General features: G+C 37.6%; 1 protein-coding gene across 4 annotated transcripts in view; it reads left to right on the forward strand.

Annotated features, from left to right (window-relative positions):
- The window catches only part of EEFSEC (eukaryotic elongation factor, selenocysteine-tRNA specific), a 126,575-nt gene that overhangs the window by 54,223 nt on the left and 53,672 nt on the right, over window positions 1-18,680 (forward strand). For all 4 annotated transcript variants that reach the window (XM_075096033.1, XM_075096035.1, XM_075096034.1 and 1 more), the window contains one exon: window positions 15,173-15,808. In XM_075096033.1, the coding sequence (XP_074952134.1) occupies window positions 15,173-15,808 (636 nt within the window). The remainder of the gene's footprint in view (window positions 1-15,172; window positions 15,809-18,680) is intronic.

The following is an 18,680-nucleotide window of genomic DNA, read 5'->3' on the forward strand; positions in this document are numbered from 1 at the left end:
TGGAATGTTTTCCAAGCAGTGTGCACTTATCCCACTTTAATAAAATAAAAAAAAACCTAAATGCAATAAGTGATACCCACCTTTTGCAGGAAAAGGGAAAAAAAACTGTCATAGTTACAAAATGTGATATCCAAAGGGGATGCAAGAAATTATGAGGCAGACGGAACAGAGAATATTCCAATGGTACAGTATTGGCTTGGTTTTTAGTAAAGACACAAGAACAAAAATGTTAAATGACTAATGGCAGCCATTTTGTCTATTAAACTATTTTAAAAAAATTTCTCTAAATCTAATCTTGAAGGATTATGAAATGTACATGTTACACATAGAATGTATAGTAAGTGGTATATAAATGTATGCTTAAGTATTGAATGCATTTTTTTCCCCCCTCACTTTTGTTTTACTGATTCTTGAATCTAGGTCTCTCTAGTTTGGAGCGAGCATCTACTTAAAGTGACTTTGGAAACTTGGTTTACCGGCCAAGTTAAAAGCTTTTCATACTTCTCTGTTTATCTTTGGTCTCATTTGCGTTTAAATTATCTTTCCCCCACTCCTCCTGTTGAAAGACAATGATAAAACTTCAAGTAGTTGTACTACTTTGTTGACTTGATTTCCTCTAATCAACATTGGCTGTAGTAGCCAGAGTTTCCAACGTTGACATTTTTCTTTTGAATAATATGATCAGTTCTTGGTTTCAGATTCACTCCTGACTTGCTGTAGATTTTTCTAGTCAGACGTTTTTCTTCCTAAATAAAGGTGCCCAATCACTTCCAATAAAACTATATTTTCTTTGCAAGCTATTTGAATTGTGCCAAAAAAAATCATAAAATACAGAACTGGAGGATGCATTCTGAATCATATCTTGGAACAATCTCCTAAAATTGCAAGTAAGCAAATCCTGCAGTGTCACTGTGATGAGTATCTTCTATATATTTTTTTTTCTGTTGAAGAATATTAATGCATCTTTTAGAATAAAGAGAATATAAACTTTTGACATAGGAATACAGTGCTTTTTGCTATACTTAAGAGACTTCTGGATATACAGTTGAAGTTCAGCATTGATTTGCACTGAGATAAATGCCGATATCCTCTGCATAACGTTGCACTTAAAGATGAGGGCAAATGTTGTTTTGGTTTTTGGGAGAAGAATGTTTTGGCTAATGAAGAACAGTCGGTAGATGTGATGGCCGGTACAGTGGGGTCTCCTTAGCAGTGACACTGTACAAAAAGCAGTGGTAACTTCCTGGTGTTACAATGGTGCATGTTTTCAATTGCAAGTTGTTACCTTTGTCTCCCTCTAAAATGCTCTTCTGATACTAGGTATCTCTCCTAAATTTTAGTAATAAGCAATAAGCAAACATAATTTGGTATTTTTAAATTTTGTACATATTTCTTTCTCAGATGTCTACCTCCGTAGTGTGTGTGGGTTGTCCTTGGGCATTTCTTAATTATTTTAAATTGAGAAGGTGCATGCAATTACAACATATATAATGTATCAAGTGAGAAAGTCATGATGCAGTTTTGTGCTATTGAAGAAGTGCATAATCCCCCAGTATTTTGGGGGAATAGGAGCAGTGAGAGCTAGTGACTGCAGTGAAAAATCTACAAATGAGGAAACCTGGTCACAAAGTACTTCTAAAAAATCTGATGGAACTTTTGAAACTACACTGGCAAAAAAAAAATCCTAAACAATATAGTGATTAAGGAAGAGATTTTGCCTTGGTGGATAGGCTAGGTCAGCTTCTTTTGGACTGGATCTAGTCATCTCAAAGAATTCCTTGTGCCCTGTGCACTTTGGATTACATGCAACTTCATTTTAAAAAGAAAAGGTTCTAGCTTTCAAGACTGCGAGGGAGTAACAGTTGCAGTTTTCCAGTCTCGACTGCAGACAGAGAAGAGATGTGTGAAATCTTCCAGTCTTGGAATGTTAATTTAGAAGCCTAATTGTGGTACTTTGAAGTGTCATTGGCCATTTCAGCGAAGGTTGTCTCAGCAGACGTGACTCGGCATGCAACAGCTGTGGCACCCAAAGGATAGGAAGTGGAAGATCCTGCAAGGAAGGAAATCTAGCGGAAGATATATACATAGATAGAGAAAAAAAAAAAAAAAAAAGAGAGAGAAACAAAAGGCAAGAAAAGCTGGTTTTGGTGCGCTGCAATACTGTATAAAGTATTCAAAGACTCTTCTTTGCTGTGTGAAATACCTTTACATGCTGGCATTAACAGTCCACTCTTCTTCAATAGGCTTCAGGTTGCCCTCCTTACTTCTACCAAGCTTTCATCGTTGGTGATCTGCCGTCAGGTATTTTTGTGTAATGGCTCTGTGCTGTCTTGTCTGTTAGCAATGCATGTTGCAACCTCAGTGCGCCTATTTTTAAGGTCCCTTCATGGCCACATTTAGCTTGTTTTTAAAAGACCCATAATGGATTAAAATTGCTTATAAATTGACAGCTGTTTTCCATCTCTTCTGACTGATGACCATTTCCTTTATTGTTGGAATATAAACTCCCAGAGCTGATCTTCCTTGAATTTTTTTGAAAATATTTCGACAGAGTGAATCCCAAAACAAATCAGTAAATCAAAGCACCAACAAAGCCAAAGTTTGTTCATAGTTTGTCATTAATATTTTGGTAAACATCACATTAGCCAAGGGAATTGTGTTGAGCATTTGGTGTGCCTCAGTGGTACTTGCACATCTCTGCACGATGGGCTTGTTCCCTTTCTGGAGTTGCAGTAGGTTTCCCATGTCTCAGGTTTCTGTTAGAGGTGTCAGTGATACTTGATACTGGAAAATGAGGCTACTTGTTTTAAACGGGAAATGAATTTGTACAGATGTTCAGAAATACTGAAATATGTTGATACTGGTTGAAATTTGTTTGCATCTTGATGAGAGGTTAAATATCATGTTGGTACAACTGCCACTAAAAAGAGGGGATGTGTGTAAAATGTAGAAATATTTAGTCACCTGATGATGGTTGAGAGGTTTACAGAAATAGAAAGTGTGTTTAGAGATAATAGTTTGGAGTTCTGTCGTCTGAATACAGCTCCTTGCTGTCATTGACAGAATATACTGGGTAGGCTTGCAGCATGTATCAGGAATTACTTCTTTTATAACCAAGCCCAGGGTTTTTTTCAAATTGGACAGCTCTTCCACAGCAAGTTAACAAATCCTTGAGAGGCAAAGAAGTCAAGTCTGTCAATTGTAAATGCTTGTTGTATCAGAGGTGAGGGACCCTTTTCATGAGTTAATCAAAAAGACCTATGCAAACAAGCACAAGGATTTTTTTCCTCAGTCAGTCACTGCAGTTACAGAGCCTGACATTGTTAGGTGAACCTTCGTGATCTCACAGGCTACTGCATACTCTTGTGTGCCAGACCCCTCTTAATAAAAATGTGGGGCAGTGGATACACAAATTCATAGCAGCTGTCACAGCTGGGCTGTGGTGAAGTTTGGTCAAGACCCTTTGAACTTTTTATTTCACACTAATCCCACTTAGTGTGATCAATATATGGACCTCCAGCTCCTAGGTCTGTTAATTAGGTGTCAAGTGTTGGGTTGGCTGGTGTCAGGCTGTAAAATACAAACACAGAAGAGACGATCAGTGAGGAAGTGAAGTGTTTATTGTCTGAATGTATAAGAGCATTGGTTCTGAGAAGTTGCCTTCCTAGTCAGAGATGTCCTTAGGGATCTTGAGAGTCTTTTGTTTCTCTCAGTAAGGTAAATGTATAGTTAAATCAGCATTTTAGTGTGGTTGGGGGCTGCAGAATAATGTAAAAGATCCAATTCTACTAATAATTTGATGTTGGAGTAACTATTTCCTTACCTTCCACCTGCCCCGCCCCGCCCTTTTTCCCCCCTGTTAATTGATCTGGTAACTATTTGCATTGGGATTTTTAAGATGGGAGTCCTTTTTTTGCATATGTACATCTAAAATGAAGCTGCTAAGACTTTACCAATATTTATTTTAACTTGTGCTTTGTAGCATTCAGGGAATAGACGGGATAACTTAGATCTTCATTTCCCCATCTCAAAGAATCTCAGGAGTTTTTTGAACTCCCCCATCTTTAGTTCTCCATCATTCAGGGAAGGGAAAATATGTAGAATAATATTTCAGCTTTCGTACATTTTTGGATTCCTTTATTTCAGTCTTCCAGTGACAGAAAGCACTGGGGAGTTGTGAGTAGTTTGTTTCATCTCCTTTGAAGAAAACCTTAAATTTATAATCCCAGATCAGACCTTTCCTATAACTCACGCAACTCATCCTGTTAACTGTTTTAATATATGGCACCGCTATTTCATTAAACAACATCCAGGAATAATTAGTTCAGCAACGATGCCTCAGAACAAAAGCCCTTGATTTCGTTTAACTTTATAAGTTGGTCTCTTTTGATCTGCAAGAACACATCTGGGGCCTTTAAGAAAGAAGAAAGAAAAATATTAAATGTTTAGTAAGGCCGTTGGTGAAGGTTTCAAAGCATAGTAACCCTTTGGTACCAGGATGTAGCTCAGAGGCAAAAAAGTGTGAATTTCTTATTTCATAAGATATCAGCATCTCTATGTGGTAAATGCTGTTTTTGCTTGCTGATGACCACTATGTTTTGGCTTTATTTCCAGTTTGAAAAGATGCAGTCTCTTTATTCTTTCCTCAATTTTTCTCCTCCAGTTTTCTTCCCTGTCGCCCCTTTTGTTCCCCCAGCTGTATGTGAATGGATGAATTGGAATCATTACTGTAAACATGACTTTTTTTTACCATGTATCTGTGCATTAGAATTTGGTTTTGCTATATCAACCTTTGCACTGTACTACTTTGTTCCTTTAATAGCTTAGTATTATTTGCCGAGATGGTAGGAATTAATCCATTTGTTCTTTACTCTAGACTCAACTGCTGAGATTTGTGAAATATACAGTGCAGAGGATATAAATTTACTGGTCTAATCTTAATCACTCTTACTGACTTATATTAGAAATTGCTTACTAGTTGAACTCTCTTAAAATTTGCCACCAAGAAAATCCTACCTCAATGAAAATATCTGTAAACATTTGTATACTAGTTGTTTTTATCTCATAAAAAGGATTATTGTGAAAAGCACTTGTCTGATAGTAATTAATTCCTTTTTCTTCTCTTCTCACAGCAGTGGTGGCCTTGTTTTGATTGTAATTGGTACAAGGAATTTGCTAGGAGTAGTAGTGTATCATTTGATCTGTACTGATGTACGTACTTTGTTTGCATGGCACTAGAGTGTTGTTGTGTTTATATTCCAAATATTTCCTAGAAAATGTACAAACCGTCATGATTAATGTCAACATTTGTTACCGCTAATGAAGCCTACTAGATCTCTCAGTAATTATTCATCACCTTTTTTTCATTTTGTATAAATCATGGCTTCTATTAATGACCTTATTTTAGAGAAGGTACAAGAGAATTTTGTTCACAAGAAAGAAATGAGTGAATGAACTCTGTTCTTGTTTTTCCCCTCGACCTGTCAAAATAGAAGCAAAAAAAGCTGAAAATATTATTTTTCATTACAGGTTTTATTTTCAAATGCAGCTTTATGTTTGCTCTGTGTTTGTTTTCCTTAGTGAGCCTTTAACTCCAAGGTTATGACCCAATAATGACCTCCTCTTTCCACTCTCAATTGCTTTTGACCTACTCCATTAAATAAAAAGAAATAACCTAACAGAAGGGTAACCAGATCACTGCTACCACACCAAGGAAACAGGCAGGCTTTGGGATGCTCTTCTTTAATCTCTCTATCCACAGTGCCTTCATTTTAATTTGCAAAATTGAACCCAGATCGAGAGCAGTAAAGCCTGAATACAGTAAATATTCATGCCTCAGTGATCTAGAGTGGCTCCATTACATTTCAGAGATTGGGAGAATTACCTTTTGGATTATGTATATTCATGGGCTGATTTTTATTTGAGATATAATATTACTCACATTGGACTACATGTCGCACATCTACCAAAACCAGCCTTTTCACAAAGCTCCAAATGTTCCTTACATGTAAAAGTTTTACTTTACCCTATAGTTTCCTCCCTTTTATGCTTTTCAAAGACTGGTAGTAAACAAATTTCTTTTAAAGAAGAAGAAAAAAATCCCAGTAGAAGTTCTTCTGTAAAACCTTCAACCCTGTGTTTACTGTGATATATTCTTTTGCATGTGACTTTGAAGTCTTCAGATAAAAGTAGTATTATTGTTCTAAACCTAAATCTATTTGGAAAAAAGAATTCAGTTCATTCTGTTGGAAGAAGAAAATTCCAGACAGCTTTTCTTTAACCTATTGTTTTGCATTGGTTTTGACTACTTCTTTTTGGACTTTTTCTTTGAAAAATGTTTTATTAAAATATTTTTTGATAAGTTGCAGAAATTTTAATTGGTATGTAAATGTTAAGCTTATTCTGTGCCATAATTTTACTATGGGTCTGATGTTCTCTGTCTCGATACTTGCTCGCTAAACTCACTGGCATTATACTATGCTTTTACAACGTGTACTTTGTCATCTATAGTGATAGATGGCACAAGCAGTACCACTTAATTTAAGGATACTTGACATCTTAAGGTTCCTTTTCTGGTTACAGAAAGGTTATGAGAGATTTTAGTCATTTGGAGATGAAAGGATATATAGTAGGTGTCAGGCTTCTGCTTCTTTCCGCACATCCTTGCAGAGTGGGGATCTATTCCCTGCCTATAGCCCCAAGCGTCCAACCTATATGGCTGTTATGCTCTTTTGGCCAGACTGATGAAAGGGGATGTGGTCTTCCCCTGTGTGAATAGATTCGTCCAAATCTAAGAGGCAGTGCAGAGAGAAAATAAAGGTGCAGTGGGGCTTAGTGCTCTTGGTGTTCCCCTTGTGAATCCCAGGTAGAGGAGGAGATACAAGGGGTAGAAGGCGAAGAGTGTATTAAGAACATGTAATTACTGGGAAATACTGCAGGGGCAAGTCATGCTTGACAAGCCTGATTGCCTTCTGTGGCAAAAAGTAGAAACAGGATGAGTCATGCCTTTAGTAGGGCTTGGGAAGCATCTCTCACAGCATTCTCATGTGGAAGCTGGATAGGTACGGGTTGGATTTGGGGGTTTTGGTGTGAGCTGAAAAACGGCTGAAGCAGTTGAGGCTATTGGAAGCTTTGCTGTTACTGAGGAAAAATGCTATGAAATGATAAATAGTCTGAAAAAATCAGCCTTTTGCTTTCAAAAATCTGGATGTTGAATTTTTCTTGAGAATTTGGATTGTGACAAATTCTGCAGTTCAGTTTCCTGTCTGCAGTGAGACGTAATACCACGTTGTATCACAAGGGTGACAAGACTACTGCAGTTTACCAAATAAATACTCCAGTAAGCTTACATGCAATACAGTGTGAATTTGATGGTCTACAGTAAATAATAACTGCAGGGCAGTTCAGTCACATGAAGGAAATAAAAAGAGGGTAGTTTTCTTATTCAGTGAACTTTGTCCAGCCTGTGCATGGGGTGGATTAGGTTCTATTTGAAAAAAAAATTTGAGATTATATACTAGAACACTACAGGAGAATGCATAGGCCCAGAAGGTCACTTAACTTTATGTGCAAAATCTTAATCTTAACACTTGCTAATTTTTGGTTTGTGATTGTGTGCATGAATATAGCATACTTGTAATTTAAATTAAAATTACACTATTAAAGCAGAGCAGCATGAGTGTAAGATTGTTGACCTGCTGCTTTGTTTACTGGATGCATAGCCGTATTTTAGATGCTCTGAAAGGAAATAAGCTACAGAGGAATTTTAGTATCACCTTTTATATTGCTTTATTCCAGTGTTGCAGCGCAGACTCTTCAGGCTATGGTGTTGTTTTATCAGGAGGAAGAGTAATTAAATAAAATCTGATAGCAGGTGTGTGGCATTACATAAGCACCACAGTGGTCATATGATGAATCCCCTTATAAACTTAAAATATTAAGTTAAAAGAATCATTCTGTGTGAAATAGTTCTTCCTCTAGATGCTGTATTCCTTTCCTGTCTGGAGGCAAAGTAAGGCCATGGACGAATAATAGATTCTAGAAATATTCAGGATCTTTCAGGAAATTGTGACTAAGCCCCATTGTTACTAATTGTTGCCATGGTCTTGGTGTAGTACCAACAAACTTGGAATTATTTCTGACTCTTTGAGGTTTCTACTTTTTGTAGTTTGTCCTAGCAGATGTTTTGATGTTGACTCAGATGGTTTTCCACAACCTGAGCAGTGGGCAAAGTTTGCATCGTGTGATTGCTCTTCAACAACGTGCTATTGACAGTTCCTGTCTACATTTTATGCTGTTCTGAAATCCTGGTTGAAGATTTGGGGTTAATGTTTCTCAGTGTTCATTGAGATATGTCATGAACCACAAAGGCATCTCAGAGAATTAAGAAAATATTCTGTATCTTAATTTTTAAATTTTGTTTTGATTGGAGGATGTGGATGAAGTAGGGTAGAGGCCTTGACTCGTCATTTCTGAATGCTGTTGTTGCTGTTTTGTGCCTTCATAGCCTAGGTGTCCTTTTGACACTTTCAAACAGGAGTGGTTTGCCTTCTTTGCTAAAGATGTTGCTGTTTACTCATCTATAGGATTCAGCTTTGCTTGTAAATGGTCATCCTTCATAAAGCAAAGAATTTGGTATGCTTAATGTTTGGAAGAGAATTTATGAAAAGATCTGCTTACGTGTAAAAGCAATCTTATGTCTGAATAGGAGCTTTGCTTTATTTCAGCTGTATGCTTAGACAAGGATTGGCTGAAACCTAAAAATTGTGGTAGCCTTTCAGCCAAGTGGGCTGTGCTTTTTTGACAGTGTAGCTTGATATTCTCTGACCACCAAGAGATGATACTGGAAGCAGGAAGATGAGATGCCTTATTCTGTATTTGGAAATGTAGTAGAGCAATATGGAGGAAAGCAGTCCTTTGCTTTCAAAATCAGCAGATGTAAGATGCGTTTTGGTCATGCGGTTGGACCTTGGTTTGCAGCTCCTCTTCAGCTATAAGGAAACACTTCTACTGGATAATATTAAGGTGGTGTTTCTTGTATTTGGCACTCTGCTGCAACGTATGATCAGTTTATGCCTCTGAAGTGTTTTTTTTCTCTTGTGTGCTGACTCAGGCAGGCTTGCTCTTGAGGACCTTGGGGCTGAAATGCTCCTTTCTTCATTTATCAGTTCCTTTCCCTTCTTCGATATAAGTTTGAAGATGCAGCTCTTGCCAGCTGGGCTCTGAGATGTGATCTTTATTTTAAACTGGTTGGAGTCCTCTGCATTTTAAAGTGGGATCTTTTTTTGTAATGCATATGTAATACTCCTTTTATTAATACTGCATTTATAATTAGTATTTTCTCTAATAGATTATTAAGGCTAATTTTAACTTTGCAGTTTCTCATCAGTATTACAGGGCAGTATGGTTGCTGTATCTTTCATATCAGAAAGATGTACTCACAGCATTGGGAGGCAGCAGGATGGCTAGGTTCTTATCTAAAGAAGCTATGAGCAATGGCATATGGTTGATAACTTAATGGAAGTTGGATAAATAAAGGAAAAGAAGCTCTGACAGATCAGGGGAAAAAGTCATTAGTGGACTTTTCTGTATCCTGTTTTCTGTTAGTCTGTACTAAACCACTTTGAAAATCTTTGGACTTTTCCCTTGGTCTTCAAATAACGGGTTCTCTTCTCATAATGAACACATTTGTTTATCTCAAGGGCTGAACTGCTTGGGCGCTTTTTATTTGTTTTGCATTTCTTGAATCTGCATTTGAACACAAACATCGTCTTTCTCACCCTTTTTATAGACCTTTACATAATGCTTTAATGTAATTAGACAAAATTTTAAGTGAAGCAAATCCCTTTGCAAATGATGTAAGATTTCAACACGTGGCTCTTGATTTATATGGTGAGATATAATCAATTCCCATATGCCATATTAGAAAAGAAAATGTGAGTACATTTCTTAGTGAAGTTTGTAGCAAGTTTTATAATCCTACCAGTTTTCCACGTTTACCTACATCGTAAGCACGTAATAAAGTCTGTCTCTAAAATTGCACTCAACATTGTTCACTTTCTAAGTCTCTAATTTCCCAAAAGAGGAGGAAAATATGTCTCTAGTGGATTGCTAAAATGGGTCTTGCACTATTTTCATGGACAAGATGAGATAGAAGTTGTTGAAACGGCATTTTGAGGACAAAAATTGGGGGCTTGAAAGAAATGCCAAGGATATTGGTCATAGCTGGTCTTAGTTATGAATTCCTATTGCTGAGGACAAAATGCTCTGAAGTATTTAACATCATTCTGTTGGTGGGTGGGTGGGCTGAATGATCCAGCCCCAACTCCCTACTTGAAATTTCTATTGCTGTAAAGCTAAAGAAAATGTGTGAAAGTTTAGAACTGTGCTATAACTTGTGGGGATCCCTTACATAAAAAAACCCTAGATATGCATACGAGAAACAAGTGTAATACTGAGGGCCAGTTGCATCCTTTTCAGTGCTTCCAGGTTTGTATTTTAAAGGCTAGACAAAACAAAAGTGAATTTTAGTTATGGACTTAAGTGTCTTGAAAAAAAACCCCTGCATTTGGAATATTTTAAACCATGGACAAATGCCTGTGTCAGTCAGGGTCAGAGTGAGATGGAATGAAATACCCTACTGATATTCACGGTCTGCTCAGAAAACAGGAAGTTTGTGATTTAAAGCTACCCTGGCTCTTGTTATTTGATCCAGTGGGTGCAGATCAACTCACTGATTCACTTCTCTGCTGGTTCCATGGCTGACCTTTTGAAGGAGATGCAATTCCAACTCAGCTCTTGTGTGATCTAATCCACCCCCCAATCAGCTAAGCGCACTCTAGCATTGTTGTGGTCAGATTGTAATTCCTACATATGTTATGCTCTTGGAACAGAGTTTATGGTCAGTTAAGATACTGTGCATACTCCTTTTACAGTTGATTCTGGTGCTGAGATCATGTAGGCAAAAAGGAATGGGCTTGAATGTGTTCCTCCCTACAAGAACAGATACCATGAATATAAGGGGGGAAACTGTTTACATTTAAAACGCATGAAACGCGGATTTTCAGTAATGCAGTATTTTTCCCTTCATGTGTCTGGGGATGAGCAGACCTGTTTGAAAGCCAGGCTCAGCTACAAAGAAATCAGTTGTTAAAGCTCTGGGTGAGCACAGCCAGGGTGTGGGGGGGCTTGCCTCCTAGGAGAGAGTTGTGGGCAGCACAGCTAATCTGCATTGGTTGGGAGGATAAAGCTTTGCTTTACATGATTCTGCAAGTTTTCAGTGGTGGTTTTTTTTTTTTTTTTTTAATTAGGATAGCGTCTTCTGAAAGAGCAGCCTGAAAGAGAATTAGTTGGGATCGAAGACTTTTCTTGAACTTGCATTGGAGACTGTGAGGGTGATCAGTGAATGTATGAATGGGAGCCATCCTGTTAAAGCCTTGTGCAACTAGAAAATACTAGAAAATACTCCTGTATCGATATACACAACAGCAAAGTTTCTCTTACACATAGGAATTACAGCAAGCTTTTGTTATGGGAAGTGACACTTCACAATTGTATACTCTTTTTAATGTAGTTTAACACTGAGAAATGTGGAAGAACACAGCTAGTGTTCTGGTACAAGCCATCTCTGTATGCCATGGTTGAGCTGCAAATCTCCTTGAAAAAGTTTAATCATGTGCAGTGAATATTTTAAAGTTACTTGTTAATTCTCCTTCTGATCGTTATTTATGGGCTGCATGTCAGATGCATCAAACCTAATCCTAATCATTTGAGTTAATTTAAGGGGACGGAGTAGAGAGTAGGCATAACACTTTTAAGAAGTGTTTCATAGATCCCTGATTAAAAGCTGAAATGCATTCTGAGTATATGCATACAAGAATAGATATTTTTAAACACAGTCTTTATTCTTTAATGTGATCTGAGTTCCGTGAAAGATATTTCAGATGAATATATGTAGACTGTTTTAGAGCCTGGCAAGTATTTTCTGCAACAATTTCACTCAGCTGTTGAGGTGGGTAGTTTCTAAAAAGTAATACTATAAACTGGAATATTAAGAATAAAACAGAGCCACAATACAAAGTTTGTTGTTTGGTTTTTTCTTTAAGATAGAAAACTGCATAGGTCTCTTGTGCATCTTCCAGTTCCAGTTTTGTGTTGGGGAGAAACAGGGGTGGAAGATTCCTTAGTTCTTGTCAGTTCATTCACCTTGTCCATGGTTGTAGAAGATAGAAGATTCACTGCCAGTATTATCACACATGAAATCACAGAAGTCTTTCAAACCCCCATAGTTTGGGTTGGTACTTTCATATGGCAATTCCAATCTTGTGGTACTTGTTTATTTCTTTGAAACACATGTTTAGAAGTCCTTCTATTTTTTGAAAGTGCTTAAATGTTGCTTGTATCATCAATGTTGCAGCTATCACAATGATTGAGAGGGAGGGGTAGGTTATAGTGAATGAAAGAAGGAAGGGTTTGATTTATGCTACCATACTTCCAGCCTTCAGAAGTACAATGCTGGAAGTGAAGAGAGCATGGAGGCATTAAATGCTAAATTGTTTCTGTCCAATCCTCTAGATAGGTTGTACTGTCTAGGAGGTTTGGCTAAAGGGATAACAAGTATATATTTGAGTACAAAAAATGCTTGAAAATGAAATCCTAGTGAGTATTTAGGATGACCTTTTAAGTCTGTTCTGACATTAGTTAAGATCGTAGCAAACTGTTTTGGTCCAGGTTTTTTCTTTTACAGGAACGCACTTCTTGATGCCCTTTCTCATAATAATCTGTGGATTCTTAGAGAATCCACAGGAATTAATGTGGCATTTGAGTTGAAAAATGTTGCAGTAACAACTTACTAGAATCTGAAAAAGGATGTTTCTTATGGTTTTGGTTAGCAGCCAGAGATCTGGGAAACCCAAGCTATTTATAGTGGTGAAGTTCATGGTAATTTTTATTTGTATAATTATGATTTCAAGAAGGAATACAGGAATTGTGCCATTTTCCAGAAGCCATGCAGGTGCTAGATTTTTTTTCCTCTTCTTAAAATCAGCTTTCTGTATATTGTCTGTACCTTTTTTTTGCTGACTTGTTTGGAGAGCTCTTTATATTCCACTTACTGAAGGTTTTAGTTCAGTCAATAGACTTTTCATCTACTCCATTATTTTGATCTAAGTTTCTGCAGTTTATTCCCTTCTGAGTCTTCCTTTTTTCCCCTACAGTCTTCTCTTAGAATTGTTTAGTTTGGTGATGTTGGGAATAGGCATACAGAGATTTGTCTGAAACCAAGTACTATGTCCTTCATATAGGGCAGCAGGCTTTGTAGAAAAGGAAAAGGTGAAAAACATAGTTCTCTTTCCACTTATGCATTGTATCCAAGATGCACTAAAAAAGCTGATATTTTCAGTATTATCCTGTGAGTAAATAATTCTGTGATTAAAATGAATAAGGTTAACTTCTCTAGACTGTCCGGAGTTGTCTAACCCAAACGAGGAGCTCTGCACTGTGTGACATACTGAGAATGAAGCCCAGGTCTGCTGAGTCCAGTCCTTTGGTTTGGGATTCTCTTCATCAGTGCTTGTGTATTTTGAGTCCTTACTTTCAGGCGTTAGAAGATAAGTGGGGTGGCCCAGGATTAGAGAAGATGAAGTAATAAGGGACATGCAGGGGTTGGAAGTTGATTTCACAACAGTTCCAGCTGAGCGAGACATACTAACGGCTTGAATGCTGAGAATTGCACAATAGTATTTGGCATGAACCTTTTTGATAGCTGTAGAATTGGTATTAAGAAAAGGAAGAGAGAAGAAGAAATTATAGTGAGAGTTGAGATCTATTCTGGCAATGTTATTCTGTACCCATTCACAGTATAATCTATTGTATATTGATAAAGACATGCTAAAGAAATGATCTCTGGAACAGATCATTCCCATGGAGAGTTTAGTTCTTGGATCTGAATTTTGAGGTTTCAGCCCTTCAAAAATATGTTGTGTATAACTTTTTTGTACTAAGGACTCTTGTCCAAGTATTTAATATTTATTTAGCAGATACATTTTTTTAATTGCCAGAAATACTATTTCAGTATTAAAAGCTTGGTATCTAACGCAGGGACTTCAAGCAGAGTGGTTACCTATCCAAGGGTCCAGCATTAGTGTGAATGGAACAGGTGGCAACATAAACGCAGTATCAGAAAAAACACGTGGCTACACACAAAACAGGGGGAGGGGGAATTTTATTAAATGATGGTTTGCAGAAATGAAAGAAAAGCCAAAATGAAGACTTGTTAAGCTAAAATGGTTTAGTCTGATCAAACTGTACCTAGACTGATCTTTAAAAGCTTACTTCATTCTTCTTTTCTTGAACTCCTTGAAATAAGTAATACAATAGCAAGCTCATTAAGGTCAAACTTCTGTAGCATCTGGGAAGAGCTAAATTAATTTTAAGTATAAGTGGTGGCCAGTGATGCACTCTTCTTATGATAAACCTAATAGATGGAACCCCACATTTTAGTGGCAGTGATGCTAGCCATATATTTATGAACATTCAGATCTTTGTAAGAAAGCTTTGAGGACTTTTTTTTAATATATGGAGTGTCATAGACCAGGAGATGGTAGATTGTTATATTACTAATTATTTTGCAGTGATAGTTTACAAAATTTCATTGTGCTCGGTGTTGTACAAATATAAGGAAAGGGTTTTTCTGTTCTGAACGTTTTACAGTTGAATTAAAACAAGTCAAAGAATTGTATTAAGTGATTTTCATAGAAGCGTGGGAAAAGAGTCATACAGGTGCATGGATGTGTGTTGTAGTGCTACACTTTTGATGGTGCAGGTGGTTAGGGGGAGCACATTAAGCAAGCTATTCTATGGTGTGGGTATATCTCTTGATTTGCAGGTAATATATAGATATTGCAGCACAGATGATGTAAATATCAACATAATTGTGGTCATGATAATCTTAGTCTCATGAACAAAAGTAGAGTAAGCTAAGAGGCTTAAACCTGTGGTAATTCTAAATGGCGGGGTATGTTCTTAGACTGTTCACTTTCTACATTTTGAATTGTGGACTCTTCTAGAAGGTCAGTCATCTTATGAGAGAGGTGTGATGTGTTGCTTTGTGCTTGTGATGCGCTCATGTGCAATTAGTTGCTTCATTATTTTTGTCTTGCTTTTTCATCAATAGGTGACAAAGAAAGTCAAGTCCATGCAGATGTTCCATACTCCTGTGACTTACGCTATGCAGGGTGACAGAGTAGGTATCTGTGTAACCCAGTTTGATCCCAAACTGCTAGAACGAGGCCTAATTTGCACCCCAGAATCACTTCACACCATCCATGCTGCAATAATTTCTCTGAAGAAAATCCAGTATTTTCGAGGAGCTCTCCAGACCAAGGCCAAGTTTCATATCACAGTTGGCCATGAAACAGTTATGGGAAGAGTGATGTTTTTCAGTCCAGCCCCTGCTGATTTCAATGAAGAAATTAAAGAAAATGTTTTTGATTTTGAAAAAGATTATCTTTATCAAGAGGAATATTTGTCCAAGGACTCAGTTTCTTCAGAGAACAAAGAAAATGACCAGGCAGAAGTCCTGCTCCCAAGACAACAGTGGGCTTTGCTGGAGTTTGAAAAACCAGTCACTTGTCCTAAACTGTGCCTTGTGATTGGCTCCAAGCTGGATACAGATATTCACGCAAATACCTGCAGGCTGGCATTCCATGGGGTACTTCTCCAAGGCATGGAAGACAAGAACTACATGGAGACTTTCCTTCCAAAGCTGAAAGTGTACAAACTGAAGCACAAAGAAGGACAAGTGGAAAGGGTAAGCTGTCTCTTTAATACTCTACACGGGAAGGGGAGATACTTGCTCTGTGTAAGTATATGTATTGGTGGGCTACAGAACTTTCACTGTCATGTTCCAAAGTCTTTATACGCATTTTTCTTATGTTTGTATACCCAGTGTATTTTGTCTTTTCTGCTTGCAAACAGTCAGAAATAATTGCCTAAAAGGGACTGGCTCATTCAGTTCAATGCAGTGTTGAGCAATTTGATGCTGGTTCTTCACTGGTCCTTTTCATGTCTAGCCACTCTGTTCTTCCTGCAAACTTGCTTTGTTTGTGGAACTTCCTAAGTGGCTCATCTGTTCTTTTCCCAGTTGACAAAACTTCCAGCTTTCCATTGACATATTTTACACAGTTTTCTGCAGTACATTGAAAATATAAAGACAGTGTAAAGCAAAAAGAAAATATCATTAGATTAAATAACACAAAGAACACTATTAATTCTTGTATGTGCTTTCATGATTTATTTAGTAAAAACCTCAGTTACTAACACTTATTTTAGTAGGCAAAAAGAATCTCCTGTAGGATACCTTACAGAGCTATAGCAGGCTGAAATTGGGATCAAGCTTGTGATGTGGAGAACTTTGGAGCCTTGATTAATGCATGTTGTTTCTGTGTTGCACAGGTGTTAATCTGCTGTAGTGTATGTACTTGACCTACCTCATTGTGGCAGAAAATGGAGGTGCTTTCCAGGGGAGTTAGTTTCTGCAGTAAAAATTAACTGGGATTTTTTTTACTGTCCCTTCAGTATGGATAGATACACTGTCTATAGTGGTGGGTATTATTACATTGCTGTCGTAAGTTTGCTCTTGGTGGTGGTTACCTTTCAGTAATCAGCGGAGAACCATTTGTTTATACATCCCATAGTGGAATTTTCTGGGATGAATGGTTTAGGTGGAGATGTACAATATACAAATAACTTAATTACTTACCCCTACATGAGTAGAGCTGATGTAAACTTCAGCAAATGTTTACTTGATATATTAGTGCGGTAGGTATTTTATTAACTTTTGGATAAAGGACTATTAATTTCTATTTTCCTAATCAAAACCTGATTGTCTGAAGAAAACATTTAGCGTTGTTCTTTTCAAAATTCCGGAAAGCTGTGTTGGGTACTGCATAATACCTCCCCTTACTTTACCCTAGGAGACTAAATACTTAGCATACATTGCCACGTTTCCAATTTATAATGCAGACTTCCTGAATATTTTTTTTGTTTGCTTTACTAATTTACTAGTAAAAATAAACCAAGATCCCTGTCAGGGCATGATTTTGAATTAGTGACGTTCTTTTCTAAATGCCTCGCTACATTAATTGATCAAACAGGCAATTCGTATTTCACCCTTTTCTGTGAGGTTTCTGTTGCTGGTTTAGCCTTTAAAAAAAAAAGTTTCTCCCTTGAATTTCCACTACTGAGTTTGGAGGCTATTGTTTTCAAAGGAAACTACAGACCTGTCGTGTTGTGTTGGCTGGTTGGATGCCAGTTTTGTCACTAGGAAGGAAGGCAGTTAGGAGGAGGAGATCTGTAGCTTTCTGTAAATTTTTTCTTTTTTAATATGGGTTATATGGGACACCCAAAATCAGCAGTCACCCTTCAAAATTTTCGTAGCAGGTGTAGTGTTCCGTCTGTTTGAAATGGTTGGCTACCTTCCTCTTTGGCTGATGGTGATGCTGAACTAGAACAAGAGGTCCAAAGTGTCCTGTCCTCTAAGCTGCAGAGAGGCTTAGACCAAATGTGTGTGTCTTGATACCAGTTCTTGGAATGCTCTAGAGTATCTGAACTCATGAAATATTTGCCTTTATCTTTGCTAAAAATTTTCTCGCTTGTGCATGGCCCATGATGCTAATATCCAGAGGCACCTGGCTTACCAACTCTTTTTGTTTCTCTGTGGCTGTAGGAATACGAATGAGAACAGAAGTTTTTATGACCCGTGCAGACACATGCTGCTTGTGTTTTGTTTAGCTGAAGTGAACTGGTCTCAGATTCTTTATTTTTGCTCCCAATGCATGGCACTAGTTGGTGGGAGTTGAAAACCTGCAGCGTACCAACTGTGTGAGTTGTCTGACTGGGTTAACGAAGTTTGCTATTAGCCTGGGTTGTGCATTTTAAATTGTTTTTTAGTGTTATTTTCAAATCCTCTGCCAGTTTACTTTTTCTGCAGTTGAGTTTACTGTGTACATAATGGAATAACATTAATTAAATTACACATTTTATTTTCTGGTCCAGAAAATAACCAATGAATGTGTGTAATTGAACATTTGACCAACAGTCATTTATTAGGCTGAAATATTAGTGAACTCTTTTGATATCTTCCCATGCCTTTTGAAATTGAGCTGGGTGTTTTATTATTTTTTCCTCTCTTCGTCTGTCTCACACAGTGCCCTATGTATTGCTTGATACACTGTCTGTGATTCACTATCTGTATAATACTAATTGGCCCTATAAACACACAGTTGACATCGAAAAGTCTGTCTGTGTGTTAGGTTTGTCCTTGGATTCTGCCTCCTGTGGTACTGCAGAAACTCAGTTGGCATTTTCCTTAATGCGTGCCAAAAGGGTAGAGGAGCTGAATGTCACAAGAAAAGCTTGTGATGTGAAAGTCACAGGGGCACACAGGGACTTGGGAGAGTTGGTGGGAAGAGGATTGTGCCAGTTATAAAGGACCTGCTGGGGAAGTACTTAAAGCGTTAGCTGAGGAAGCTGCTATTAAGTCTGTGCCTTTGCAGAGCAGAGGGCAGCAGGAACAACTGGGTGGTACAGTGACTTATTTTAGTACACAAAGTCGCTAGCTAATAGAAAATCTGAATCAGCTGGTCCCACCCTGATGCTGATGGATGGCTGGAGATTAAGAT

The sequence above is a fragment of the Phalacrocorax aristotelis genome, chromosome 6 (genome assembly GCF_949628215.1).
Source record: "Phalacrocorax aristotelis chromosome 6, bGulAri2.1, whole genome shotgun sequence".
Classification (NCBI taxonomy): Eukaryota; Metazoa; Chordata; class Aves; order Suliformes; family Phalacrocoracidae; genus Phalacrocorax; species Phalacrocorax aristotelis.